Consider the following 22883-nt stretch of genomic DNA (forward strand, 5'->3'; position numbering starts at 1 on the left):
TCTGGCGCACCCCAAAATCAGCCCAGGCTTTGAAAACCATCCCCGTTTCCAGCACAACAAAACAGCCAGAAAGCCAGGAGTTTAACAACCCAATCCATCTTTATTTTGGGAGTATATCCGGCTGGGAGAGGAAAATCCTCACCTTTACAAGTACAGCCAAGTGCTGAAAGAAAGGCAAGTGTGTAAAAGGAGCTGCTCGTGGTCCAGCAGCAGGAGGAGTGTCACAAATGTGTCACCTCCAGGCTGACACCCTCTGCTTCTGCTGTCAGAGCTCTGCATGTTGGCTGTGCAATAAATCTCACTTGCTGAACAAAGATACTTTTAAATAAGGACTTTTCTTGGGAACCTAAAGAAAACCAGACACGTGAAACTCTCCATAGAAAAATACAACCTTGTAGCAACAGCACGAAGTGAAGGCGTTTTCCAGGCTTTGGGTACATCACAAACCTTGCAAGGCAGCTCCGACATCTCACCTGGGGATGGGGAGCCAAACTGGCTGGATTTACCCCAAATCCCTCTAAATCCAGTTTATCTCTGGGAGCACAGGCTGGGTTTGTGTTGGATGGATGGGATTTGGAAAGTCACTGACAACAGCTGAACAAAGAGCTTCAAATGCCAGGAAAAAAGCTCTGCTGGTTCCTGGTTTAATTTTGCCTGGTTTTTTTCCCTATTCAGGCAGTTACAGACATCTTAGGACACTTTGAAACACTTCTGATATGAGGACAGTGATGTTTTGGGGTGGAATTCTGCCCCACTTTAACACATGATGTCACCAGGCCAAAAAAATCCCAACCAAACAGGGAATTAATTTAATGAGCCAAATTCCCTGTCCTGTCTGTAGCTTCACAAAAACCAGTGCCACCATCCACTGGGCTCCTCCAAAACAAACAACAGCACCAAACTGAGCTAATCTGGCTTTAATCCAAAGTGTTCCCACCTGAAATGTAAGGAAATATGGAAATACCTGAAACAGACAGCACAGAACTATTTTACAGACTATTAACTCCAAGTGAAAGAATAAATTCAAGGCAGACACCAAGGCTGCTCACAGGTCACACTAATTCCCTAAATCCAGGTGACAAGAATGTGCTGGATTGATGGGCAGGTGACACTTGGCTGAAACACCACTGGCAAAAAGAGACCAAAGAAATGTGGGATTTGGGGAAAATGCACTCAACTTGTACACACCTGCAAGGGAAAGTGCCAAGAGAATTCCGAGTCCCAATTTGCTCCAAATCAAGGCAAAAACTCAGAGCTCCCAGCCAGCAGCAGGGCTGAGGCTAAAGAAATATGACATCTGAATTTGTTTTTTTTTTTTTCTTTTCTGACAGGGAAGTTTCACCCCTGTCAGGCAGTGCTGGAGCTGCAGTTTGCTTTAATCCTGTCCTTTTAATTCTTTCCAGGATTGTTGTTCCCTGGGATGTCCAGGGCTTTCTGTAGGACTTGGGCTCAAATTTTAACTACAAACCCAAAATTATGCATTTCTATGCAACCTATGGGTACAAAAGAGGAAGGAAAAGTCTGCATAAGGAGTTCACATTTCCCTATATCAGAAACTGATGGAAACAGATTTTGGCTGAACGCAGTGATCAGCCATTATCAGACGTATCACACACATTATTGCCTGGTAACTCCAAACAGTTGGGACACACAACTCCAAATTTACCAATTTTTTTGTTTTCTCAAGAAAAAGCAAGGCCTTTTCTAACTTTAAATTGAAGACACATAAATGATATGACTTATGAAGACAATGTCTCAATAGAAAGGCATCCTTGTATCTGTTCATTGCAGAGCAAAATGAACTGGGAAGCAATCTTTAATTTCCCCTTAAAAAACGAAAAAAAAAAAGTGATGATAGCTTTGTGTAGAAAAAAACCAAAAAAATAATATACTTTCAACATACATCTGTCATATCTCAGGCTAAAGGACCACATAGTCTACTCTTTTTAGTGCTTCTATGCAAACCAAAGGCACCTTTCTTATGGGTGAGGCTGTGACCTGGGACCATTTGATTTGGGGTTTTGCAAAGGGGGTGACAAAATGGGCCCTGTGCTACTGACTGCAACCACAACAACGAGGGACTGGGAACTACTGGAGCTCATGAATGCACTGGCAAGGAAAATGCAAACATCTCCAAAGCACTGTGTGTGAGAGCAGCTGGCAGGACACGCGTTGCGACAGCCAGGGGAACAATCAGACTGCTCGGGATGGAGACAGGGCACAGCCACATCCACTCTGCCCACCCTGCGCCCCCCAGCATGCAGGACAAACCCCAGTGGCACCACATGGCAGCACACAGCTGCCACCCTGCAGGGGAGAGGACTGGGAGTGCCAGCAAAGTGCCACTTTTGATCTGCCAATGAACATTTTCAGGCTGCTGGGGCGCCGAGCCGAGCCGGCCGTGCAGTTCAGGACCCTCCTTGCAGCAGGACAGGGACTCTGCAGTGGTTTCCCCCCTCTCTTCTCAGCAGGGGCATCTTCAAAGCAGAAGCAGGCATGGCTGAGCTGGTGGAGGAGCAGGGGTGGGTGTGCAGGACAGGCAGAGTGCCCAGGGCACCGCCAGAGCCTGCAAAGCCCCGGGGCAGGAGGCTCCAGCAGAGACTGGCTCTGCTCAGACAGGCTTTTCCTGAAGGACAGCCCAGCCTCCTGCCCAGCAGAGCCAGGTGGGAGCTCCAGCCCCAGCCCCAGCTCCAGGAGATGCTGTGGCAGTGCCCTCCTGCCCAGCACAGCCAGGTGGGAGCTCCAGCCCCAGCCCCAGCCCCAGGAGATGCTGTGGCAGTGCCCTCCTGCCCAGCAGAACCCGGGGGCAGCGAGGGGAGGAGGATTCGGGGTCAGCCAGAGGAGCAGTGGGATGCTCACGGCTCCTGCGGCGTTATTCCCAAGGCCAGGAATGGTGGGACACGCTCAGGGCCCCCAAACCCAGCTGGCCTTGCCCACCCCAGCTCCAGGAGCAGAGGGAGGATTGGTGCTGGCACCCACAGGAGCACGAGGAGCTCAGAAAATGACTCGGTCCTCCTGCGTCCTCTCCCACCACAGGCTGCTGTTCAGGGTGCCAAAGCTGCTGTCCTCCTCCTCCTGCTCTTTAGCCAGCTCCACAAACACCTGGAAAACATGGGGAAAACATCATCCTCCTTGTAGGAACTTCCTTGGCCACTAATACAACTCATGCTAAAATCCTCATGAGTACTCAATGTATTGCTTCATCTCTGAGTAAGACACTTTTAGTATTTTTAGTATTTTGAGGTTTTCCTCCTTACTCCTACCCTCCCACCTCTTTTCTTCAAGAGCACAAGCTCAACACTGAAGGACATTAATTGTCAGCAATAATTAATCCACAATAAGCAATTACAAGTCTGAGCTTCACCCTCCTTCCAGCTACAAACAGCAAATGTCTGTTCTAGGAATAAATCAGAGCAGCTTTTCCACTAATACCACGCATTTGCTCTCTTCCAGTCACTGCAGTCGGCATCTTAGAGGGAAAAACGGGAATAAGGAGGAACTGGAGAGCTGGCAGATGTGATTCACTTTGCAGAAAGGGAATTTACTTTCCCAAAAATGCCCCAACAGCCTCAGCAAGCAGCCCCAGTGGCCTGAAAGCAGAGCCTGGGGGATGAGCTGCCTGCAAGGGCTCACCATTATGGACCATGGAATGCTCTGGGTTGGAAGGGACCTCAGAGCTGAGCTCATCCTGTCCCACCTGGCCTTGGACACTTCCAGGGATGGGGCAGTCACAGCATCTCTGGGAATTCCATCCCAGCTCTTCCCCACCCTCACAGGGAGGAATTTCTTCCAAATATCCCATCTACCCCTGCCCTCTGACACCTTCACCTGGCAGGGTTTACACTCACAAAGCAGAATTTAACCCACCTGTTCCAGTGTTGCTTGAGAAAAGCTGTACTCCTCAATGTTGAAGGTGTGTTTTACTGGTGAAAGAATCAATAAGAGCAGATTTAGGGACACTTCACTTACTCTTGGTTTCCCAAGAAACAGAGTTGGGGACAAACACCAATAAAATAAAACTAAGTTAAATAAATTTGGAACAGAAATGCAGGAGTGACATCACATGGCAGAAGCGTCAGTAATGGGAGACAAAAGGATTGGTGTGTGTGATGCATGGCAAGTGCTTCATTACCTTCCTCCAGCTTGGAAAAAGAATGTGAAAGTGACTGTACATCTTCTTTAGGAATTTTATACGCCAAGATAGAAGCAAAACTGGAACAAAGAAGCAAAACAAATTTAGCTTCAAGCAAAATCACTCCAAGTAAAAGTATCAATACCCCATGGAATGGATTTAAACTCCTTTTCTGAAGGTTACTGCAGGCATTCTGACTGTCACCATCCCACAGGAAAAGGGCAATGATGCAGCTCCAGGTGCATCAGCTGAGACCACCCGAGACTGCTCTAAGTTCACTCTGCTCCACTCAGATTCAATCATTTCTATTCTGCTTACTCATGGCAGATTTGCTCCCTGGAGCTCCCAGAGTCCTGAGGTTTTGGATTTCAGCTGAGCTGGGAGGTCCCAGCACGTTCTGGAAGTCTGCACATCCTGGAAGTTTGCACATCCTGGAAGTTTGCATCATGCAGCCGTTCCTGCAACCCCGACTGCAGCACAGGGAGCTGCTCTGCCCTGCACAGGGAACTCCCCTCCCTCTCTGCCTCCCTCCTTCCCATCTCCCACGTTTGAGGAAGGCTCACACTCATGATCCCTCCAGGACCACGCTCCTCTGGATGCCTGCAGTGCCCTTTGAGGAGCTCTCCAGCCCCGCAGCCAAACCCTCTGGCACGAGCTCAGAGTTGCTGGTGGAACAGCAGCCAGCCCACCCTGGAGCTGAGACCCCCAGAGGCCTCAGGCATTTCCAGGTAAGGGCAGTGAGTCAGACTCGGATTTCAGCCCTTTCCCGGGGGCCCTGACTCAGGAGGAAGCTGTCAGGCAACAGCTATGCAGAAATCCAGTTCTGCTTCCTCTGTGCCAAACATCTGCGTGGGCTGCCGGCCCCCGCCCTGCCAGCCCGGGCTCTGCTGCCTTCCAGATCCCTTCCTTTTTTTATTCTTCATTTTTTTTTAAAGCTGTGTGTAAATATTTACATTCCTTCCCCGGTGCCAAGGAGCTGCTGTGAAATCAGAGGGTTTGATGCACATCCATCTTTTCTGGGTATCTGGCACACCTCACCTTTCCTGGCGGCTGGCGTTGGGGAAGATGTGCAAAATCTGGTTCTGCAGATACTCCACCTGCTGCACATCTGCTGCTTCCCCTAATTTCATTTCCAAGAAGTATCCTCTGCCAAACTTGCTCTTCAGGTGTTGGACAGTACCTATACACCTATAAATTACAGACAGAAAATGTTGTACTCAGGAACAGCCTAACCTCAAACAGATCCTTTTTGCTGCTAAGGATTAATTTAAGGTACCAGATTTAAGGCACCAAATTTATCTGTGTTTTCAGAGAAATATATCCCAGGTGCCAGCTGCCTGTGCTCCCTGTCCCAGGAGGGATCTGGGGGTACCTGAGCTGCCCTGACACCAGGATGGCCACACGGTCACAGACAGCATCTGCCTCCTCCATGTAGTGCGTGGTCAGGATTGCTGCTCTCTCCTTGTTCTTAAAGGCTGCTCGGATCGCCCGCCTGCAAAACACAACCCAGACCCCCCCTGAACAAAAGCACCTGGCAGGGAACTGCAAATCCTGCCTCAGCAGGAAAGGAGGGCTGTGATGGACCCTCTATTTATGGTTTAATGCTCCTCCCACAGCAACAATCAACACCTGAATTTCCTAAAGACAGCTCGAATCTGCATTCCTTATATATTTTAAGGATCTCTTTCAACCTTCAGTCCTGTGATTCCCAAGCTGCTCTGGGAGGGGACACAGCTGTGCTGCACCTGGCACACAGTTGGGCTGAGGCTCCCCTTCTTGTGAGACCCCACCTGCAGTCCTGTGCCCAGCCCTGGGGCTCCCAACACAGGAGGAGCAGCTGGAGCGAGGCCATGGAGATGCTCCAAGAGCTGGAGCACTTCTGCTATGGACGCAGGCTGAGTGTTGGGGCTGTTCATCCCAAGAGAAGCTCTGGGGAGAGCTCAGAGCCCCTCCCAGGGCCTAAAGGGGCTCCAGGAGAGCTGGAGAGGCACCTGGGACAAGGGATGGAGGGACAGGACACAGGGAATGGCTTCCACTGCCAGAGGGCAGGGATGGATGGGAGACTGGGAAGGAATTATTCTGCTTTAGTGGAGGATATCCCTGCCCACAGAGGGGGGTGGAACTGGATGATGCTCATGGTCCCTTCCAACCCAAGCTGACCCGCTGTGTTTTTCCCTGGCTGTGGCTCACAGGGAGGGGTAATTGAGCAGGGCTGGCTCCCCCCAGGGCAGGCTGGCCCCTGAGCCATGGCCAGCACTCACCACATGTGCTGCTTGGCCTTGGGGTCCATCCCGGTGGAGGGCTCGTCCAGCAGCGTCACCCGCGGGTTGCCCAGCATGCTGAGGGCAAAGCAGAGCTGGGGGAAGGCACAGGGGCAGGGTGAGGACAGGGAGGGTGCTGGGGACCCTCCAGGTGACCCCAGAGCCCCCCATACCTTGCGTTTCAGCCCCATTCCCAACTTCTTTGTCGTCTTCTGCAGGTGGTCCTTTAAATCCAGCACGCTGGCGATGCTGGGGAGGGAAGGACCAGGTGGGAAAGGCTGGGAGGGGGATGGTTTGGCTTCCCCCTCACCAGAGAATGCAAAACAGCTCCTTTTGGAAGAGCTCGGTTACAAATATTTGTGTATCAAGTATAAAAAAAAGCAGAGCAAAAAGCAGAATTGGAGCTTCCATACAAAGCCACCCGTCCTGGAGGAACCTCGGTGACAACAGAAACAGCTCCAAGCTCAGGATTCCCCATCCCTGCAGCTTCTACAAAGATCACTGTTAGTACTTTATAACCTGAGAAAAATAACTCAAAAAAGCATCTATCAAAATTAAAAATCCCAACTGAATTTTGTGTGGATGAACCTTCATCTCCTCATCTACGAATTCACAACAGAATTTCAACCAAGCTTAAAACCAACCTTAAATGGAAACAAAAACTGCATTAGGAAAAGTGAGAAGAAAAAAAAAAAAAAAACACCAAATAAGCACCGAAATCCCTTCAGCAATAAGCCAGAAGATAAAAAAAGCTAAGGCAACTTCAGTTCAACCACAAAGATTTCTGTAATGAACTACTCACCGCTTGATGACCTCTTGAACATCAGACTGGCTCATGCCTTTGATGGCACCATAAATCTCAAAGTGCTCCTGCAATGTGATATCTGGCCAGAGAGGATTTGTTTGAGGACAGTACCCCACGAATTTCACTGAATCCTCCTCACTGCTCAGCCCCAAGGAATCATCTCCCATCAGAACCTGCGAGGAAAATGCCCAGACCTTAATCCAGAATATTACAAATTTCCAAACTCTTTTTGCATGGTTTTAGCAAAATGCTCTCAGGAGTGCTTGCAGTAATTACAATAAAATTGAAATACGGGTTGATTTTTTGCCTAACTGTGGCATGGAACATACCTGCCCACTGGTTGGCTCAATCTCTCCAACAAGCATATTAATTAATGTGCTTTTCCCAGCTCCATTGGGTCCCAACAAACCCAGGATTTCTCCTGAAAAAGGGACAACACAAACATTACCCACGAGATCAGATAAATGGTTCCAAGAGCTGTTGTCAAACATAAAACAGCTCAACAGCAAGCAGCTGAACTCCAACCTTTCTTCACACAGAGGGAAACATGTTTGGTCGCCACTTTCTTTATTTTTCTGCCCGGAAGAAATTCCTTCCTTTCATCAAACTCTTTGTGCAGGCTGCTGACCAGGATTGCTGGCATCTGGCAGAGAAGAGGGAAGTGGCTGCAGGTCCCAGCAGCTCTGGGGAGCCTCCAAACTCCCAGTCTGGGGTTTGGGCAGGGCAAGGTTTTACCTCCTCACTCCTGGGGCTGCTCAGGATCTCTCGGACTCGCAGCCTCTCTGCCCTCACGTCCTCGTCCTCGCTCCCCTCGTGGGGCACATCTGGGAACTTCCAGGGCTTGGCTTTGGTGAAACATTTCCTAAAAGGGAGGAAAGCAGCACGAGGCCCCGGCTCAGCTCTCAGCTTTGGTGCTCACGTGCATTCCCAGAGCAGGAGGAGCTCGGGGACTGCCACTGTGTCACCTCCCTGCTGAGCTCTTTGTGGGGTGCAGCATCCCTGGCCCTGCACTGGGAATGGCAATTCCCTTGTTTTCACATAGGGAACACCCTTACAAAATTCCTGATTTTGCAGTGATGGAACTTGAGAGGAAATTAAACTCCAAATTTCTGCACTTCAGTGACAATTCCTGATGGGATATAATGAAAGGTATTTTATTTCTCCCACTGCACAGCCCAGTTTAACCAGCACCTCCAAAACCAGTTTCTTCAGACAATGCCTTGGATAAAAACCAATCAGGAGACACACTTGTGTTGGAATCTGAGGTATTGATGATCCCGAGATTGTAGAAAGTCTCTGTCTGTCAGCCACGCTGCCAAAGCAGAAGCCATAATTGGTCTGTGCTGGTTTCCAGGTTGTTTATTCTGTTGATCTCTCACATGTTCTGCTGCCCTGCCCAGCTCTGTCCTGCAGGGCAGCGTGTGGGGCTCTGCCCTCAGTGGGATGTGACAAACATTCAATACCAGAAACTCCCTGGGCTGGATTTACAAGAACGTGCCAATATCTGTCACCTACGTTGGACAGTGTGTCCCCAGCCTGAACCAACAGAAAAATGCCAACACCACAGTGAGACATGGAGGGCATGAAGAAGGAGAAAAAGGACAAGGCACACTTAATTTCTTCTATTTTGTCTCCTTTGAACCCCTCATCTAGAATCCTAAAATTTTACTTTTGCACCCGTGCCACACTTAATTATTACTGATATCAAACACTCAGAGCTGGTAATTCATGCTGTAAGATTGAAAACTCTTTTCCATGGGCAGAGATCACAGCCAGTGTCTCTGGGGGCTCTGTCCAGGGGGTTCCTGACCTGCCAGGGAGCCCGAGGGGAGCCCTGGGTTCCCACACACCTGAAGAAGGGATCTTCTCTCACCGTCCTGCCTCCGTTCTTCAGCTCGAAGCAGCGCAGCAGGAACAGCCACAGCACGCACTGCAGGTAGGGCTGGGGCAGACAGAAACCCCCCAGGTCACCAGCCAGGCTGGGCACCCTGGGGTGACCCCACCTGAGCGACGAGGCCCAGGAGCTCCAGCCCTGCACCACCACACAAGTTGGGTTTTTTTAAGATGTTTGGTTTGAATTGATATAGTGTGTTATTTCTGTTGTAGGTTTTTATCATTTGTTTTAAATGGGGGTCGATTAGGTGGTATGCTGATGATTTGTTTGTGTCTTTTGTTGGTATTTCTAAATGTAAAACTTTGAATTAAATGTGGTTTTGTTGTTTTTTCTATTTGTTTGTTTATTGTTTGCGTGAGGTGTTTAAGGAATGAAGTGAAGGTTTTGAAGGTTTTGGTTTGATTTTTGTGTAGATGTTTTTAGGTGTTTTTGTTGATGCAGTTTGTAAAATTGTATTGTGTGTCGTACTTTTGATGTTAATATATTTTGTGGTAGTTGTTTAATTTGTTGTTTTGTATTATTATTTGGTTTTAGGGGTTTATTTGTTATTTGTGTTATGGAGATGGTTGTATTTGTTTTTTTCTGATATTTGTTTTTGAGTTTTTAAGAGTTTTTTTTATTTTGTTTTTTATATAAAAATTTGTGATTTAGTGAAAATTATTGAAATGAGGTATTTAAGATTATGTGGTGTTAAATTATATATTTTAAATGTATTTTTTAGTAATTGTTTAAATTAATTAGAATTTAGTTTATTTTTTGTAGTGTTGTTTTTAAGTTTTTTATAATTTTATAGTTTCGTTTTTTTATTTTTTGTTTGTAGTTTGTGGATTGTGAGTTATTGGTAATATAATATTGTTTATGTTTATTATATTAAAGTTTTTGTTTTGTAATTTTTTTTAATTTTTGTTTTGTTTGTGATATTAGACTCTTGTGCAAATTGTTGTTTTGATATATTTTTTGCTATTTTGGAGTGGTGGTGCTGCCAAGAAAATGAAATATATCATTATGTGCTGCTCAGTCTGTCTGAGGATGCACAAAGTGGGTTTAGATTAAAAAGCAATTATTTGGGGTTTTTGTGCAGAGAAGGGGCTGGCCCTGCTCTGGAGCTCTTGCTCCACCAGCAGGGATTCCCAGAATAATCAGAATTAACACTGGCAGTGCTGCTCAGGCCACAGGGGAGGAATGAGCTGGTGGCACAGCAGCTTTCCCGACTCTGCCTGTGCTGCAGGCTCAGCACCAGAGCCAATCTTTCCTGAGGAAGGTGAGGGACAGCAGGATGCCAGCAGGAACCCCAGGGAGTGGATTTCCAAAACCAGAGAATGCAAAGCCATGCTCACAGCCAGAACTGCCACCAGCAGCCGGTCCCAGGGGTCCTGGTACCCTGCACTCACACTCTTGCCTTTCCACGAGACCTGGGAATTCAGGGAAAAGCCTGAATTATTATCATTATTATCATTTTATTATTATTATTATTCAGGGAAATAATCACTGCAGAGACTCCATTTCCTACGCTGTGCTTTCATCTCCTTCAGGCTGAGGTGCTCAAGCACTTCCTGAGCTCTCCAAAAAACCAAATCAAACAGCTCCATCCAAACCTGGAGCTGCTCCTGCTTTCCAGCCACCCACTCCCAGTGAACCCTTGTCCCACCCCTGGCTTTGCTCGCTGAGGTTTTCCTTGGAATATCCCAGAATCTTGGAATGGTTTGGGATCTCAAAGCCCCTCTCATTCCATCCCCTGTTGCTCCCAGCCCCATCCAGCCTGGCTTTGGACACTGCCAGGGATCCAGGGGCAGCCACAGCTGCTCTGGGCACCCTGTGCCAGGGTGTGCCCACCCTCACAGGGAGGAATTATTCCCCAAAATCCAATCTAACCCTACTCTTATCAGCTTGGAGCCATTCCCCCTTGTCCTGTCCCTCCATCCCTTGTGAAAGTCCTTCTCTATCTTTCTCGTACCTCTCAGAGAAAGGAAATGTCACGGAAAACTTGCTGCTTTCCCCATTTTAAAACCAAATCTAATGGGAAAAACATGATTTTTCTCCATCTTCATGTGAAAAGTGGCTCCAGAGGACACACTAAAGACACCCACCCAACCCCAGCCATCTCCAAGGGCTCTGGAAAGGATCCCTGGAGTCCCCTTACCTTTATAAAACAGATCAGGCAGCCAATAAGGGGATAAATAGGAATGGAGATGGAGAAGACATAATGCAGGATGGTGGTCACCAGGTAATGGTCCAGGAAAAAGGACACTTCAGTGACTACTGTGCAGAGCAAGGCTGTCTGTACCAAAGAAAAGGGGAAAAAAAGTCCATTTTCATCCACTACAGACTCTCTAAGCATAAGTTAATCAATTTAAGGAACTTTTTCTTAAAGCTTTTATCACTCAGGATATGGCAGTGAGTAAAGTTTCCCATTTCCTGGGCTCTAGGGACACACAGCTCAACAAAACAACCTGGATTTTTTGCTGTGGCTTTGGAAATCACCAATCTTCCCACTTATCCCAGCTCCAGGCCAAGTCACTCACCACTGAAAATATAAATGACCAAAATTCCTTCGTGTTCTGGACTTTTTTGAAGGTGAAGGAGACCACGTAGGTGAAGAGCACAACTGAGGGGACATAACCAATCAGGCAAAAAATCTGCAGAGACAGGAAAGGACTCTCAGGGAATGTGCAGCAGGAATTTTTTTTGCATAAGGATCAACTGGAATTACCTCAGTGTGATACAAAACTCTGGATTCATCTTTGTCACTTTATGTGATGTGTTTTGCTGCCTTGGTGCATAGAGAATGTATTATTAAAGACACAAATTAAAGAATGTGTGGAGAGGCAAAAACTCCCTCCCCTTCAGCTTCCTTTAAACTCTTTCCCTTTTTTTTTTTTTTTTTTTTTTTTTGTAACAGAGGCTCCCATAAATGCTGACCTGAAGATTCTGGCAAATAGGAAGAATTCCACCATGGCATTTTTGTAGGAATTCAAACAAGGGTAGAAAAGCAGCCCTGCAGCCACATCCCAAACGTGATTAACTCAGGAAAAGCAGCTGGGAAAAGCTGATTCCTCTCAATTCCAGCCAGTATCACAGGGGAGCCTGCTCTGAAGATCAAAGCCACCAAGTCTGGTGCTGTTCTACACTCGGTCCCACCTGCAGCTCTCTGCAGAGATGGGCTCTGCTCACTGTCACCGTGCCCCTGTCACCAGCAGCAGGTGCCAACCCCAGCACAATCCTCAGCCAGCAGCAAGAAAGGAGCATTTCCTTGGCAAATCCTGCTGGTTTAAGCATCAACGAGGCTGGAAAAGAGCTTTGAGATGAGTCCAGCCTGTGACCATGCCAAGCACGGCACCAAAGGCCATTCCTTAAACACCTCCAGGGACAGAGACTCCAGCACCTCCCTGGGCTGGGTCAGAGGTGACAGATTGGGTCAGGAGGTAAAAAGATAAAAACTTTGTTTCTTTCATCCTCTCTTCTTTTATAGCTTAGTTTGCTGCAGGTGGACTTGATTTTTAATTAATAAATTTCACTTGATTGGTTAATCTAAAAAGGCACCCATTTGTAAACAATCTTGTGAGAAGAACTATTAGAAAAATACTTCTTGTAGGTTGCTTTTAATATTTGGTTGTCATTGTTTATTTTTAGCTCTTTAAAGCATTTCAGGTTGATTCTGGGAAAACTTATTTAGCTTTCTGTCTCTCTGACCAGGCTGTCACACCCACAGGCAGCCCCTTCCAGTCCCAACCACCCTTTCTGTGAAGAAATTCTTCCTTGCCCAACCCAAACCCCCCCTGGGACTGCTTGATTTTATTCCAGTCCTGAATGAAACTCCCAACTTGGAGCCATTTTCCCCATGAAAAACCTCCTTTGTTGCAGCAGCGTTTCCCCTGTACATCTATGAGGGGAAAATCAGCTGAAATCAGGTGAGGGAAATAAAAGACTTGTAGAAAACAAGGGAACCCTGCTCTCAGGCCAGCCCAGCCTCACCACAGCCAGGAACTTGCCCACGTAGAAGTAAACGCCGTAGTGGAAGGCGAAGAGGCTGCCAATCATCAGGGTGAGGATGGAGAAGAACAGAGGCAGGTCCACCACAGCCTGGCCAGCCCAGTAAGCCGAGGGATAGAGCCCTGCAATCTTCAGCTGGGTGTAAGCCTTGATCTGCAGCAGGGGAAAAGCACATCGAGGAGGTTTTTTTGTACTACAGACTTCCAGGAAACACAACTGGAACTTTTTGTGATTTTATGTTACATAGGGTAACTGCTATTGTGATGCTTTTCTTTTATGCTATAGTGTTTTCACTACTATGGACTGAAACTGTTGATAGGGTTCTTTTAAAGATATTTTGCTAAAGACTAAAAGAACAACAGTTTTTTATTTTGGGACTACAGTCTTTTTTATTTTTATTTTTTCTCTTGGGGATGAGGGTACAACAGTTTCTCATTTTTGGGACAACAGTTTCTTTTATTTTCTAAAGAGAAAATAAATAATTTCTCTTGGTGCTGAGGGTCTAACAGTTTTTTATTTTGGGGGATAACAGTCTTCTTTATTTTCTCCTCCCCTGGGGCTGAGGGTCTCAAGAACAGAGATTTTTTTTCTTCTTGAAGATGGAGGGTACTAATACACTTTCTTTAACTTTTTTCTGTTCACTCTACTTTTGTTACTCCTAGTTGTTGAAGCAGGTCACTCTTACTCTTGCACTTTTTTGGCTTAAGTAATTGCATTTTCTTAAAAATGCAGTCTCTTGTGTTAATTAAAATTCATGTTTTGTGAATCCCCTCCTGTGTTATGCCATTATTGCCAAGCTTGGCTTGGCACAGAAAAGCTTCTCCCAAATCTGCTCCAGCCAAGTGCCACCCTTGGCATTGTTTTAAGCCCTCTTTGGATCTCTCCCAGGAGATATCCCAGGGATTTGAACTCGCTGTGCCTCTCTGCATGGACACCTGGCTGTTACCTTGTGGTTTTCTGCGTTGTCCATGGCGAAGTAGGGTGGCATCCCCGTGATGATGATCCCCAGTAACACGGCTTCAAAATAGATCTCCAGCCTGAAAATTGTGTCTGGGAGATCCTGGGGCAGAAATCAGATTTATTCAGTACCAGAATGTGACCAAAAAAAAAAAAAATGCTATGTTAGGAGTTGGAACATGGCTGTGAATGCTAACATGGAAAGTGTGTGGATGTCAAGATCACCTGAGCTACAGCAGGAAGAAAAACACCTGTGGAAGTTTTGGGAGTATTTAGGTGGGGAATAAATAATAACTAAAGAACTTTTCAGAGCATTTATCTCCTGCAGCAGGTCCTCTCCTCTCCCAAAGGCCCCTCCAGCTCTGCACAGACCAAGGACTGCAGGCAACCTCCAACAAACCCATAATTAATGAATTAATTCACAGGAGCATGGAATGGTTTGGGTTGGAAAGAGCTGTAGGGATCATCTCATCCCAAGCCCCAATTCCTTCCACCAGACTGGGCTGCTCCAAGCCCCACTGAACTTTTAATTCCTGACACAACATCCTCCTGCCAAGCCCCTTCTTCCTCCCCTTCTGCACCTGCAGAGCAAAATGCCAGCACCTTTCCCACCCTCCTAAACCCTGCAGGCAGCCCCAGCCAGCTTTTCCCTGGGTTTGTGGGGTGTTCCTGCCCTCCCCCTCTCCCCTCAGGGATGCTTTGCCCTCTCCCCAGTGCTCCAGGCTGATTTTTTGGGACTGCTCACCTGAATCAAGGGGTTGCTCCAGATCTGGATGCTCTCAGTCACGTTCAAACTGCGCAGGAGGAGGTTGCTGACAATATTCATCAGAACTGGCACGGAATGCACCATGGTGCTGTTGAATATGATGTTGAAAACGTAATTCTAGGAAGAAAAATACATGCTGCATTAATCCCTCTGCCCTGAGAGGGCTCTCCTTAATTAAACCTGAGCATTGGGATAAATCTTTGCATAATCAAGTGCTTTGCAGGAAGCTCTGGGCTGCTCAGGGTGCTTGTCACACACAGGCTGATTCAGGAAATCAGTCCTGCTCTCAGAGAAGAAACTGCTGGGAATAAATTCCCAGAATGTTTCACGGAGCAGTGAGGCTCTGGCAAATGGCACTCAAGACAAGTACAGTGTGGGAAACAAAACACACGAGAGCTGCTCGGGGATGATCCTGCTAATGGGTTTAAAACCAGACAGGCAAAGATGTGCAGGAGCTGCACTGTCACACTGCTGGCAGCAGCATCAGGGAGTAAAAATGGGGACAAGAGCCAGAGCTGGCACATTGTAAAGCAGCTCCTTTGCTGGGGATTAAATATGATCCCAAAGTTCAGATCTTCCTGTTACTGTGAACATGTATAGCCCAAGAAACTGATTTTTCTTTACACATGAGAGCACTGTGGAATTATATTTCTGTCAAACTGTAATTCAGTCAGAATAAATAAATAAAAAAATCATAAACAAATTCCTCTGCCAGGTGTCCTGTGAAGCAGAATATTTCTCCTGACTTTCTGTGTCCTTGTGGGGAAGAAAAGGTGATCACAGTTTGATTGGCTTACTGTAATTGTAATTATATAATTATATAATTATGGAAGAACATTTGTTTTGCTAATATTCCCACTCTTTCCTCTTTGCAGCCTCTCCTGTAAGCAATATTATATGATATTATTTGATTCCGTGACTCCTGAGCTGCTTTTCAGGTGGGAATTTCACAAACCAGCCCCAGCAGCTGCAATTTGGGCACAGCCCAGCCAGTGTGTGCCTTACCTGCCTGGACTGGAGGGCAAAGACATTCAGAGCTGCACTGTGAGGTGCCACTGAGACATAGTCACTGTCATTGAACATCTCCCAGAGGATGTTCATGCTCCCCAGGGAGTGCACAATGTCACTGATATCCGACTCTGGGGAGAGAAAACAACGTGGAATCATTTAAAATGGAAGAAACCTTCAGAATCATCAAATCAATTCCTCCCCTGTGCTCAGCACTGGTCAGGGCACACCTCGAGGGCTGTGCCCAGTTCTGGGCCCTCAGTTTGGGAAGGACAGGGAGGGGCTGGAGCGTGTCCAGAGGAGGCAACGAGGGGCTGGGAACACAAACCCTGTGAGGAGCCACTGAGGGACTGGGGGTGCTCAGCCTGGAGAAAAGGAGGCTCAGGGTGAGTTGAAGGTCCCTGGAAGGTGGCTGTGCTCAGGTGGGGCTGGGCTCTTCCTCCAGGAGCTGACAGAACCAGAGGTCACAGCCTCAGGCTGCACCAAGGGAAATACAGGCTGGATATCAGGAAAAAGTGTTTTACAAAAAGGAGATAAAGTTCTGCAGTGGCTGCCCGGGGAGGTGGTGCAGTCACCACCCCTGGGTGTGTTTAACAAAGCCTGGATGTGGCACTGGGTGCCAGGGTTTGGTTGGGGTGCTGGGGCTGGGCTGGACTCGATGATCTTGGAGGTCTCTTCCAACCTGGTGACTCTGTGAATTCTGAAATCCAGGCACTCCCCACCTCTAAGCCACGTCCCTGAGTGCCACATCTCTGCCTTTTAAATCCCTCCTCAGCAGCAGCCTGGAGTATTTTACACAGAATTATCAATGCACAGCTCCAACAGGTGCTGGTTTCTGCTGCCTGGGCTCCTGATGGGCACTTTTAAAACATCCTCAGTTGAAACAAAAAGGGATTTTCCCAGATGTGCTCCAGCAGGATTTTAATGTTGATTTGTTTCAATGTTTCTGGCCACTTCTTTCACCTCAATCATCTTCTGACACAGCAAGAAAAAAGTCATGGAGATGGGAGGAGGATCTCCAAACCAAACCCCATGGCACACACTGACAGTTTACCACCCCTGGGCACTTGGAAACTCTTCATGTGGGTTAATTCCAAGGAAAAAGTTCATTCCCAACCCCAAAATTTGGGAAATGGAGTGAGGTGGAGGCAGGAGCTGCTGCCCTACCTGTGGAGTTCCGCAGCAGGAGCCGACTCCTGTACTTGTGATAGTTCTCTCCAGGCTTCAGCAAGTACAAATCTGGGGAGAGTTTGATAGCAGCTACAGCATTTTTGATGATGTGGTGTATGAAAAACAACAAAATCTGAACTACAAGGAAAATGAGGAAAAGCAACAACCTGAAAGATATAAAAGTTTGGGGTTTGTTACAATTCAGTGAAAGCCAACCCAGTTTTATGTGCATGCTATTAAAAAAACCATCTCCCTCACCCCGCAAAAAACCATTTATTGACAGAAATTACAGCTCCACACTTGCTATTTTTCAAATGGGGAGCAATGAAGGATAGGATGTGCTTTCTCTGGTGCCATTCAGCCAGGTTTTGGGACTCCCACACAAAGAAGGAGCCCCAGTACTCACATAACTCTGACACATTTGTTCTCCCGTTTCAGGCTGAGGAAGTGCACTTTGGCTATGGTGGCAACCTGCTTCTTCCACAGGGCTGAGTTGCTCGTGGCTGGTGCCTTGGCCTCGGAGAGCATCAGCAGGCTCTGCTCCATGTCATCCAGGGATTTCGTGTCCACCTCCTCCTGGGCTTGCTGCGAGTGGAACACGCTGTAATCTGAAACAGGGCAGGGAAAACCCAGGGAATTGATGCTCTGAGAGAGCTGGGGTGGAAATGGGACAGGAGGGGGAGCCAGGGGCCAGAGACTCCATGCTTTTCCTGTTGTAGAAGCCACCTAACCCATCCCATCCCATCCCATCCCATCCCATCCCATCCCATCCCATCCCATCCCATCCCATCCCATCCCATCCCATCCCATCCCATCCCATCCCAATCCTATCCCCATCTCAATCCCATCCCATCCCAATTCTATTCCATCCGAATTCTATCCCATCCCATCCCCATCTAAACCCAATCCCATCCCCATCCCATCCTATCCCAATCCCATCCCCATCCAGTCTCATTCCTCCCTACTCTATCCCACCCCCATCCCAATCCCAATCCCAACTCCATCCCAATCTCATCCCCAATCCAATCCCATCCCATCCCCACCTAAACCCAATCCTACCCCATCCCACTTTATTCCAATCTCATCCCCAATCCAATCCCATCCCTATCCCAATTCTATCCCATCCCCAATCCAATCCAATCCAATCCAATCCAATCCAATCCCATCCCAATTCCAATCCCATTCCCATCCCAAATCTATCCAATCCCATCCCATCCCCAATCCAATCCCATCCCCATCCCTCAATTTATCCCAAGGGCAGTGACCCTGACCCAGCCCAACCACACCCATGGCAGGTATTTAAAGCTGACACAGCAGACATAAAGGAACATTTCCTTGGAAAACCCTGATGTTTTACATCCCAGAACCAACACGGCTGGAAAAGACCTCTGGGATCCTGGAGTCCAGCCTGTGAGCACGCAGGCCATGGCACCAAATCCCCCCACAAACACCTGCAGGGACAGTCCAGCACCTCCCTGGGCAGCCCCATCCACCCAAATCACCCTTGGGCCTTGATGATTCAAACTTTTGCCACCAAAAGGTGCAGATTTGCCCCAGTTTCATACCCTGGGCCTGTGTGTGCACCTGTATCACCCAGCACCTGCAGATTCAGCTGTCAAATCCTCTTAAAGCCACACAGAAACTCTGTGCAGTCAGTCTAATTAGGGAGTATTTTCCATACCAGTTACAGAATACATGTATTTACTCATACTAATAAGTCTGAATCACACAGAAAGCTCTAGAACAATTAAAACAGCTCAAAACACTCAAAACTGACATCAAAATAAAACTGACTCATTCTGGAGTAATATAAAGCAGTCCCAACTTTTCATTTGGACTGAAAGTTAATTTAAAGTGAGACAAGCTGAGCTGCTTCAGTGCTAAGTGCAGCTACTGTTCACACAAAAGGTTGAAAATTAATTTTACCCTGCACATTTATAATTTCTTGAAAGCAAACTCCATTAGGAAAATAAAGAGCATTTTAAAAGCAAAGTAAACTGTAAAGCCAAGCAGTCAGATGTGAGCTGGTTGGATGAAAAATGAACAAGTAAAAAGCTTTTCCCCTGGATTCTTCCAGAATCTCTCCCCACCCAATTCTCTGCTTTTTCCTGGTCTCCACGTGTTGGAGTTCTGGCTGCTGAGAATTTTAGACTTTCCCTGCTGGCAGACTCTGACCCCCAGGAGAAAACTGCATTTGACCTGAGGCTGTGGAGAAAGCTTCCAAAATGAGTTAACAGCACTAAGATTATGAGTGTGTAGTTTAATTAGAAGTGTGTGATATGACAGAGTAAAAAACTTAAGAGTTTGGGGGCTTTAAAATATAGTAATATATATTAAAAAAATAGTAATATGTTTTAAAATATAGTAATATATATTAAAAAAATAGTAATATGTTTTAAAATATAGTAATATATATTAAAAATAGTAATATATATAAAACAAAATAAAAGTTTTAAAGCAGAAGCTAGTCCTTCTTTATGAGTTTAAGTATATTTTGTAATTGAATATTGAATGTTGTATATATAATATATAATAGATAACATATATGATATGATGTATGATATATATTATATAATATATATTATATGTATTATATATTTTATATAATATATAATATATGTTACATATTATATATCATATATCATATATCATATATCATATATCATATATCATACATCATATCGTATATGTTATATATGATATATATGATATGTTATATATTATATGATATATGATATATATTATATATATAATATAGTATATAGTATATAGTATATAGTATATAATACTACATAATGTATAATATTATATATAATATATATAATATTCAATATTGTATATTATTATATATATAATATATTTTATATCTATGAAATACTGAATCTCTAATACTGAATATGTAATATCAAATATAGAATATAGAATATTGTATTTGAATATTTCAACAGCCTGGAACATTGTGAGGACCAAAGGATGCCCAGGTGCTGGAGCAGCACCCTGTGAGGGACGTTTTCCTTGCTCCCTCCTTCTGGCAGTGCCAATCCCACAGGAACTGAGAGCAAAGCAAAGCTGAGGGGAGCCAAGCTCCAGCCCTGCTCCTTCCCACCTGCTTGATCAATCTCTGCCTCCACTTCCAGCTTCAGGTAAACGTCCTCCAGCGTGGTCATGGACACGCCATAGGTGATGACGCCCAGGTGGGAATGGGTGTCCAGGTCCGAGAACAAACCTGGGGACAGAGGCAGCTCTGAAACTGCTCCAGCACCTGCCAGGAGCACTGCAGGCACATCACACCCACCCCCAACCCCCCTGCTCGCTGGCAAAACCAGCAATGTGGGAAGAGCAAATAAACCAGAAGGTTGTGGTTTGAGAAGCAAGGTGAGACAGGCTCCTTTCAGCATGAAATTGTGGTCAGGAAACGTGGTTTTGCTGTAGTTGTGGTGCTTCTAAAAACTGTCTCAGCCTCCTGGGCTCAAAGGGAAGCTTCAAGGTGACCTCTCCTGGAAAAAATCATACCTAGGACAGCTCATCCTACCTAAATCCCTGCCCAGGCACAAAGGATCTTACAAATGAAACCACTGAGTCATTTTATATCTATAAAAATATACATTTATATATATTTATATAAAGGTGTTTAAGGCCAGGTTAACCAGGCAGGAGATGCTGGACAGGGCACAGAGCTTGAAGACCAACGTGAGGTTCAGAGCAGGAGAACTTCACAGCACCTTGGGGTGAAAAATGTTACTGGGTTTTTTTTGTCAATCCTATAAAAAAGGACTTAAAAAAAAGAAGTTTCAGAGCCAAGGTGAGGCTGAAGGGTAATTCAAATGTATAAAATGGGAGGAGCACTTGTATATTTGACAATACTCCTCACCCCTCCACAATTTCTCCTGTCCCAGCTGACAAGGTGTGTTCCCAACCTCAGCTTCTCCCTGAAACAGTCTGGGGGGACTGATTCAATCTCAGCCTTTTTGCAAAGCTCATAAATCATTAACTCCAATGCAACAGGGAAAAAAAAAAAAAATATTTATGGAATATCAGCTGCATGTTCCCATCAATATTGATGCTCCCTTAGCTCCCCACAGGATGCAAAGGGCACAGGATTTATTCCATTTATTTTGGGAGGAAAGCAAGGAGCCCTGCCCAGGACTGCTCAGATAATTGCTGCCATCTAGTGAAATCCTCCCCTCTGCTCCCTGCTCCCTCTCTCCATGGAATTTCAAGGCAGTCACAGGATGCTCTTTGCAGTTCCCAAGAGTTTGTAGGGGTTTTGTAGGATTTTTGTAGGGTTTTTGTAGGATTTTTATAGGATTTGGTGCTTTCCTGCTTCCTGCTGCAGGCCAGACCTGCTTTTTGGAACCCCCTGTAAGAGGATGGTGATTCTGCAGGGATGCTCAGGTGGAAAGGACTCCTCAGCACAGAAGCATCTCTCCAGCCCTTGCTGTTGGGCACCCATAACCCTCACACCCCACTGGAAGAGGCAACAAAACCCTCACTCACCTGAGAAAACCCTCACTCACTTGAGAAAACCCTCCCTGACTCCTCACCAAATAATAATAAATATAAAAACACAAAGGCACAACTGACACTTTATCAAGAACACCAGCCTAAAGCCATGCTTAATAAACACCCTCTGTTGCAATCACTGATCCCTGCAGCAGAAATCCCCAGAAATACCTGCAAACTTGTCCATGTCCCTGAGAGGGAGGCTGTACACGAGCTGCTCGCTGCTCTGCTGGATCAGGCTGGCTGCAGGGATGTGCTGCCTGATCAGAGAGGTGGTGGCCTCTGTGTTGCAGTAGGCATCGATGTGCATGCTGGAAAAACACAGCAGGAATTGGGGTTTAGAGCTTGGCTTGCTCCTGACACTGCACCAAATATTCAGCTGGACCACTCTGATGCCTCAGGTTCAGCTTTTATATTTTTCTCATCCTGTGCTGCTTCAGTGTGTGGGTCTGGGCTCCACATGAGGGGATGCTGAGCTCTCTGCACAGAGCAGGGAGACAAAACAATTCCTGCTCCAGCTGGGCACCAAGGACAAATGATCCAAACCTCAGCCCAGGAGCACAAACAGCGTGGGCTGGAGAGAGAAAAACAAGCAGGGTGGGACTGATGGGCTGGAGCTGGAATGGGACAATGAACTCCAAGGTGCCAATGGAGCAGAACTGATCCCAGGGAGAGCCCCGGGAGCGCTCGTGCATTTTGGGACCATTTTGGGTCATTTGGGTGCAGCCCTGGCTGGGCTCTGGTGCTGCCCAAGGTGGATCCATGGAGGAGATCCTTTGGATAAATCCCTACTTTAACTCTGCCCAGCCTCTGTTCTAGGTCAGCCTTCACAGGGCATCAATTCAAGGATAAAAGGATCTTTCTGGGGAGGGGCTTTCTCAGAGATTCCAACACAAAATAGTAAAAAAAATGATGCATGATGGCACCTAAGAGGTACAAAAGTGGGCACAGAATTACCTCAGGCGGTAGCCAATGCCCCACTTGCTCTTGAGGAAAAGGGAAGAGCCGAGGCATTTCAGCATCCCTTGGGAAATCACAGCTTTACGATCTGGAAAGTCGGGAAGCAGAAAATGGATCATTTCCTGCCAAACCCTGCTCTGGGTTGCACAGCAGGGCTGTCCCAGGGCTGGGGGCTGAAGCTGGGCTGGGGCAGGGCTCACCAGCCAGGATGTCAGCCTCGTCCATGAAGTGGGTGCTGAACACAGTCACACGGTTGGCCTTCCTGCTCCTCAGCAGGTTCCAGACGATGTGGCGGGAGCAGGGATCCATCCCCGCCGTGGGCTCGTCCAGCAGCAGGACCTGGGGGCAAAAACCACCAGGGCTCCTCAAAGCCACGGCCCCTGAGCTCAGCAACCCCTCCCCAGCACACCCAGAAGGGTTTGTTTGGAACCTGCCAG

General features: G+C 46.8%; 1 protein-coding gene across 2 annotated transcripts in view; it reads right to left on the reverse strand.

Moving 5' to 3' along the window:
* Nucleotides 1-79: 79 nt before the first annotated feature.
* The window catches only part of ABCA5 (ATP binding cassette subfamily A member 5), a 43484-nt gene continuing 20680 nt past the window's right edge, over nucleotides 80-22883 (reverse strand). The window contains exons 16-41 of one of the 2 annotated variants that reach the window (XM_077787396.1): nucleotides 22647-22785; nucleotides 22444-22534; nucleotides 21658-21797; nucleotides 20090-20209; nucleotides 17390-17591; nucleotides 16981-17150; nucleotides 15811-15944; nucleotides 14785-14922; nucleotides 14029-14142; nucleotides 13065-13235; nucleotides 11615-11728; nucleotides 11233-11370; nucleotides 10430-10504; nucleotides 9049-9140; nucleotides 7934-8060; nucleotides 7724-7841; nucleotides 7528-7619; nucleotides 7196-7371; nucleotides 6567-6642; nucleotides 6394-6488; nucleotides 5505-5624; nucleotides 5171-5320; nucleotides 4133-4212; nucleotides 3868-3923; nucleotides 2980-3102; nucleotides 80-2505 (exon numbers count right to left, since the gene is read on the reverse strand). In XM_077787396.1, the coding sequence (XP_077643522.1) occupies nucleotides 2995-3102; nucleotides 3868-3923; nucleotides 4133-4212; nucleotides 5171-5320; nucleotides 5505-5624; nucleotides 6394-6488; nucleotides 6567-6642; nucleotides 7196-7371; nucleotides 7528-7619; nucleotides 7724-7841; nucleotides 7934-8060; nucleotides 9049-9140; nucleotides 10430-10504; nucleotides 11233-11370; nucleotides 11615-11728; nucleotides 13065-13235; nucleotides 14029-14142; nucleotides 14785-14922; nucleotides 15811-15944; nucleotides 16981-17150; nucleotides 17390-17591; nucleotides 20090-20209; nucleotides 21658-21797; nucleotides 22444-22534; nucleotides 22647-22785 (3036 nt within the window). In that variant the 3' untranslated portion in view covers nucleotides 80-2505; nucleotides 2980-2994. Of the gene's footprint in view, nucleotides 3103-3867; nucleotides 3924-4132; nucleotides 4213-5170; nucleotides 5321-5504; nucleotides 5625-6393; nucleotides 6489-6566; nucleotides 6643-7195; nucleotides 7372-7527; nucleotides 7620-7723; nucleotides 7842-7933; nucleotides 8061-9048; nucleotides 9141-10429; nucleotides 10505-11232; nucleotides 11371-11614; nucleotides 11729-13064; nucleotides 13236-14028; nucleotides 14143-14784; nucleotides 14923-15810; nucleotides 15945-16980; nucleotides 17151-17389; nucleotides 17592-20089; nucleotides 20210-21657; nucleotides 21798-22443; nucleotides 22535-22646; nucleotides 22786-22883 lie in introns of both variants that reach the window. The other variant, XM_077787395.1, reaches the window with a different exon arrangement.

Source organism: Lonchura striata, chromosome 19, assembly GCF_046129695.1.
Source record: "Lonchura striata isolate bLonStr1 chromosome 19, bLonStr1.mat, whole genome shotgun sequence".
Lineage (NCBI taxonomy): Eukaryota > Metazoa > Chordata > Aves > Passeriformes > Estrildidae > Lonchura > Lonchura striata.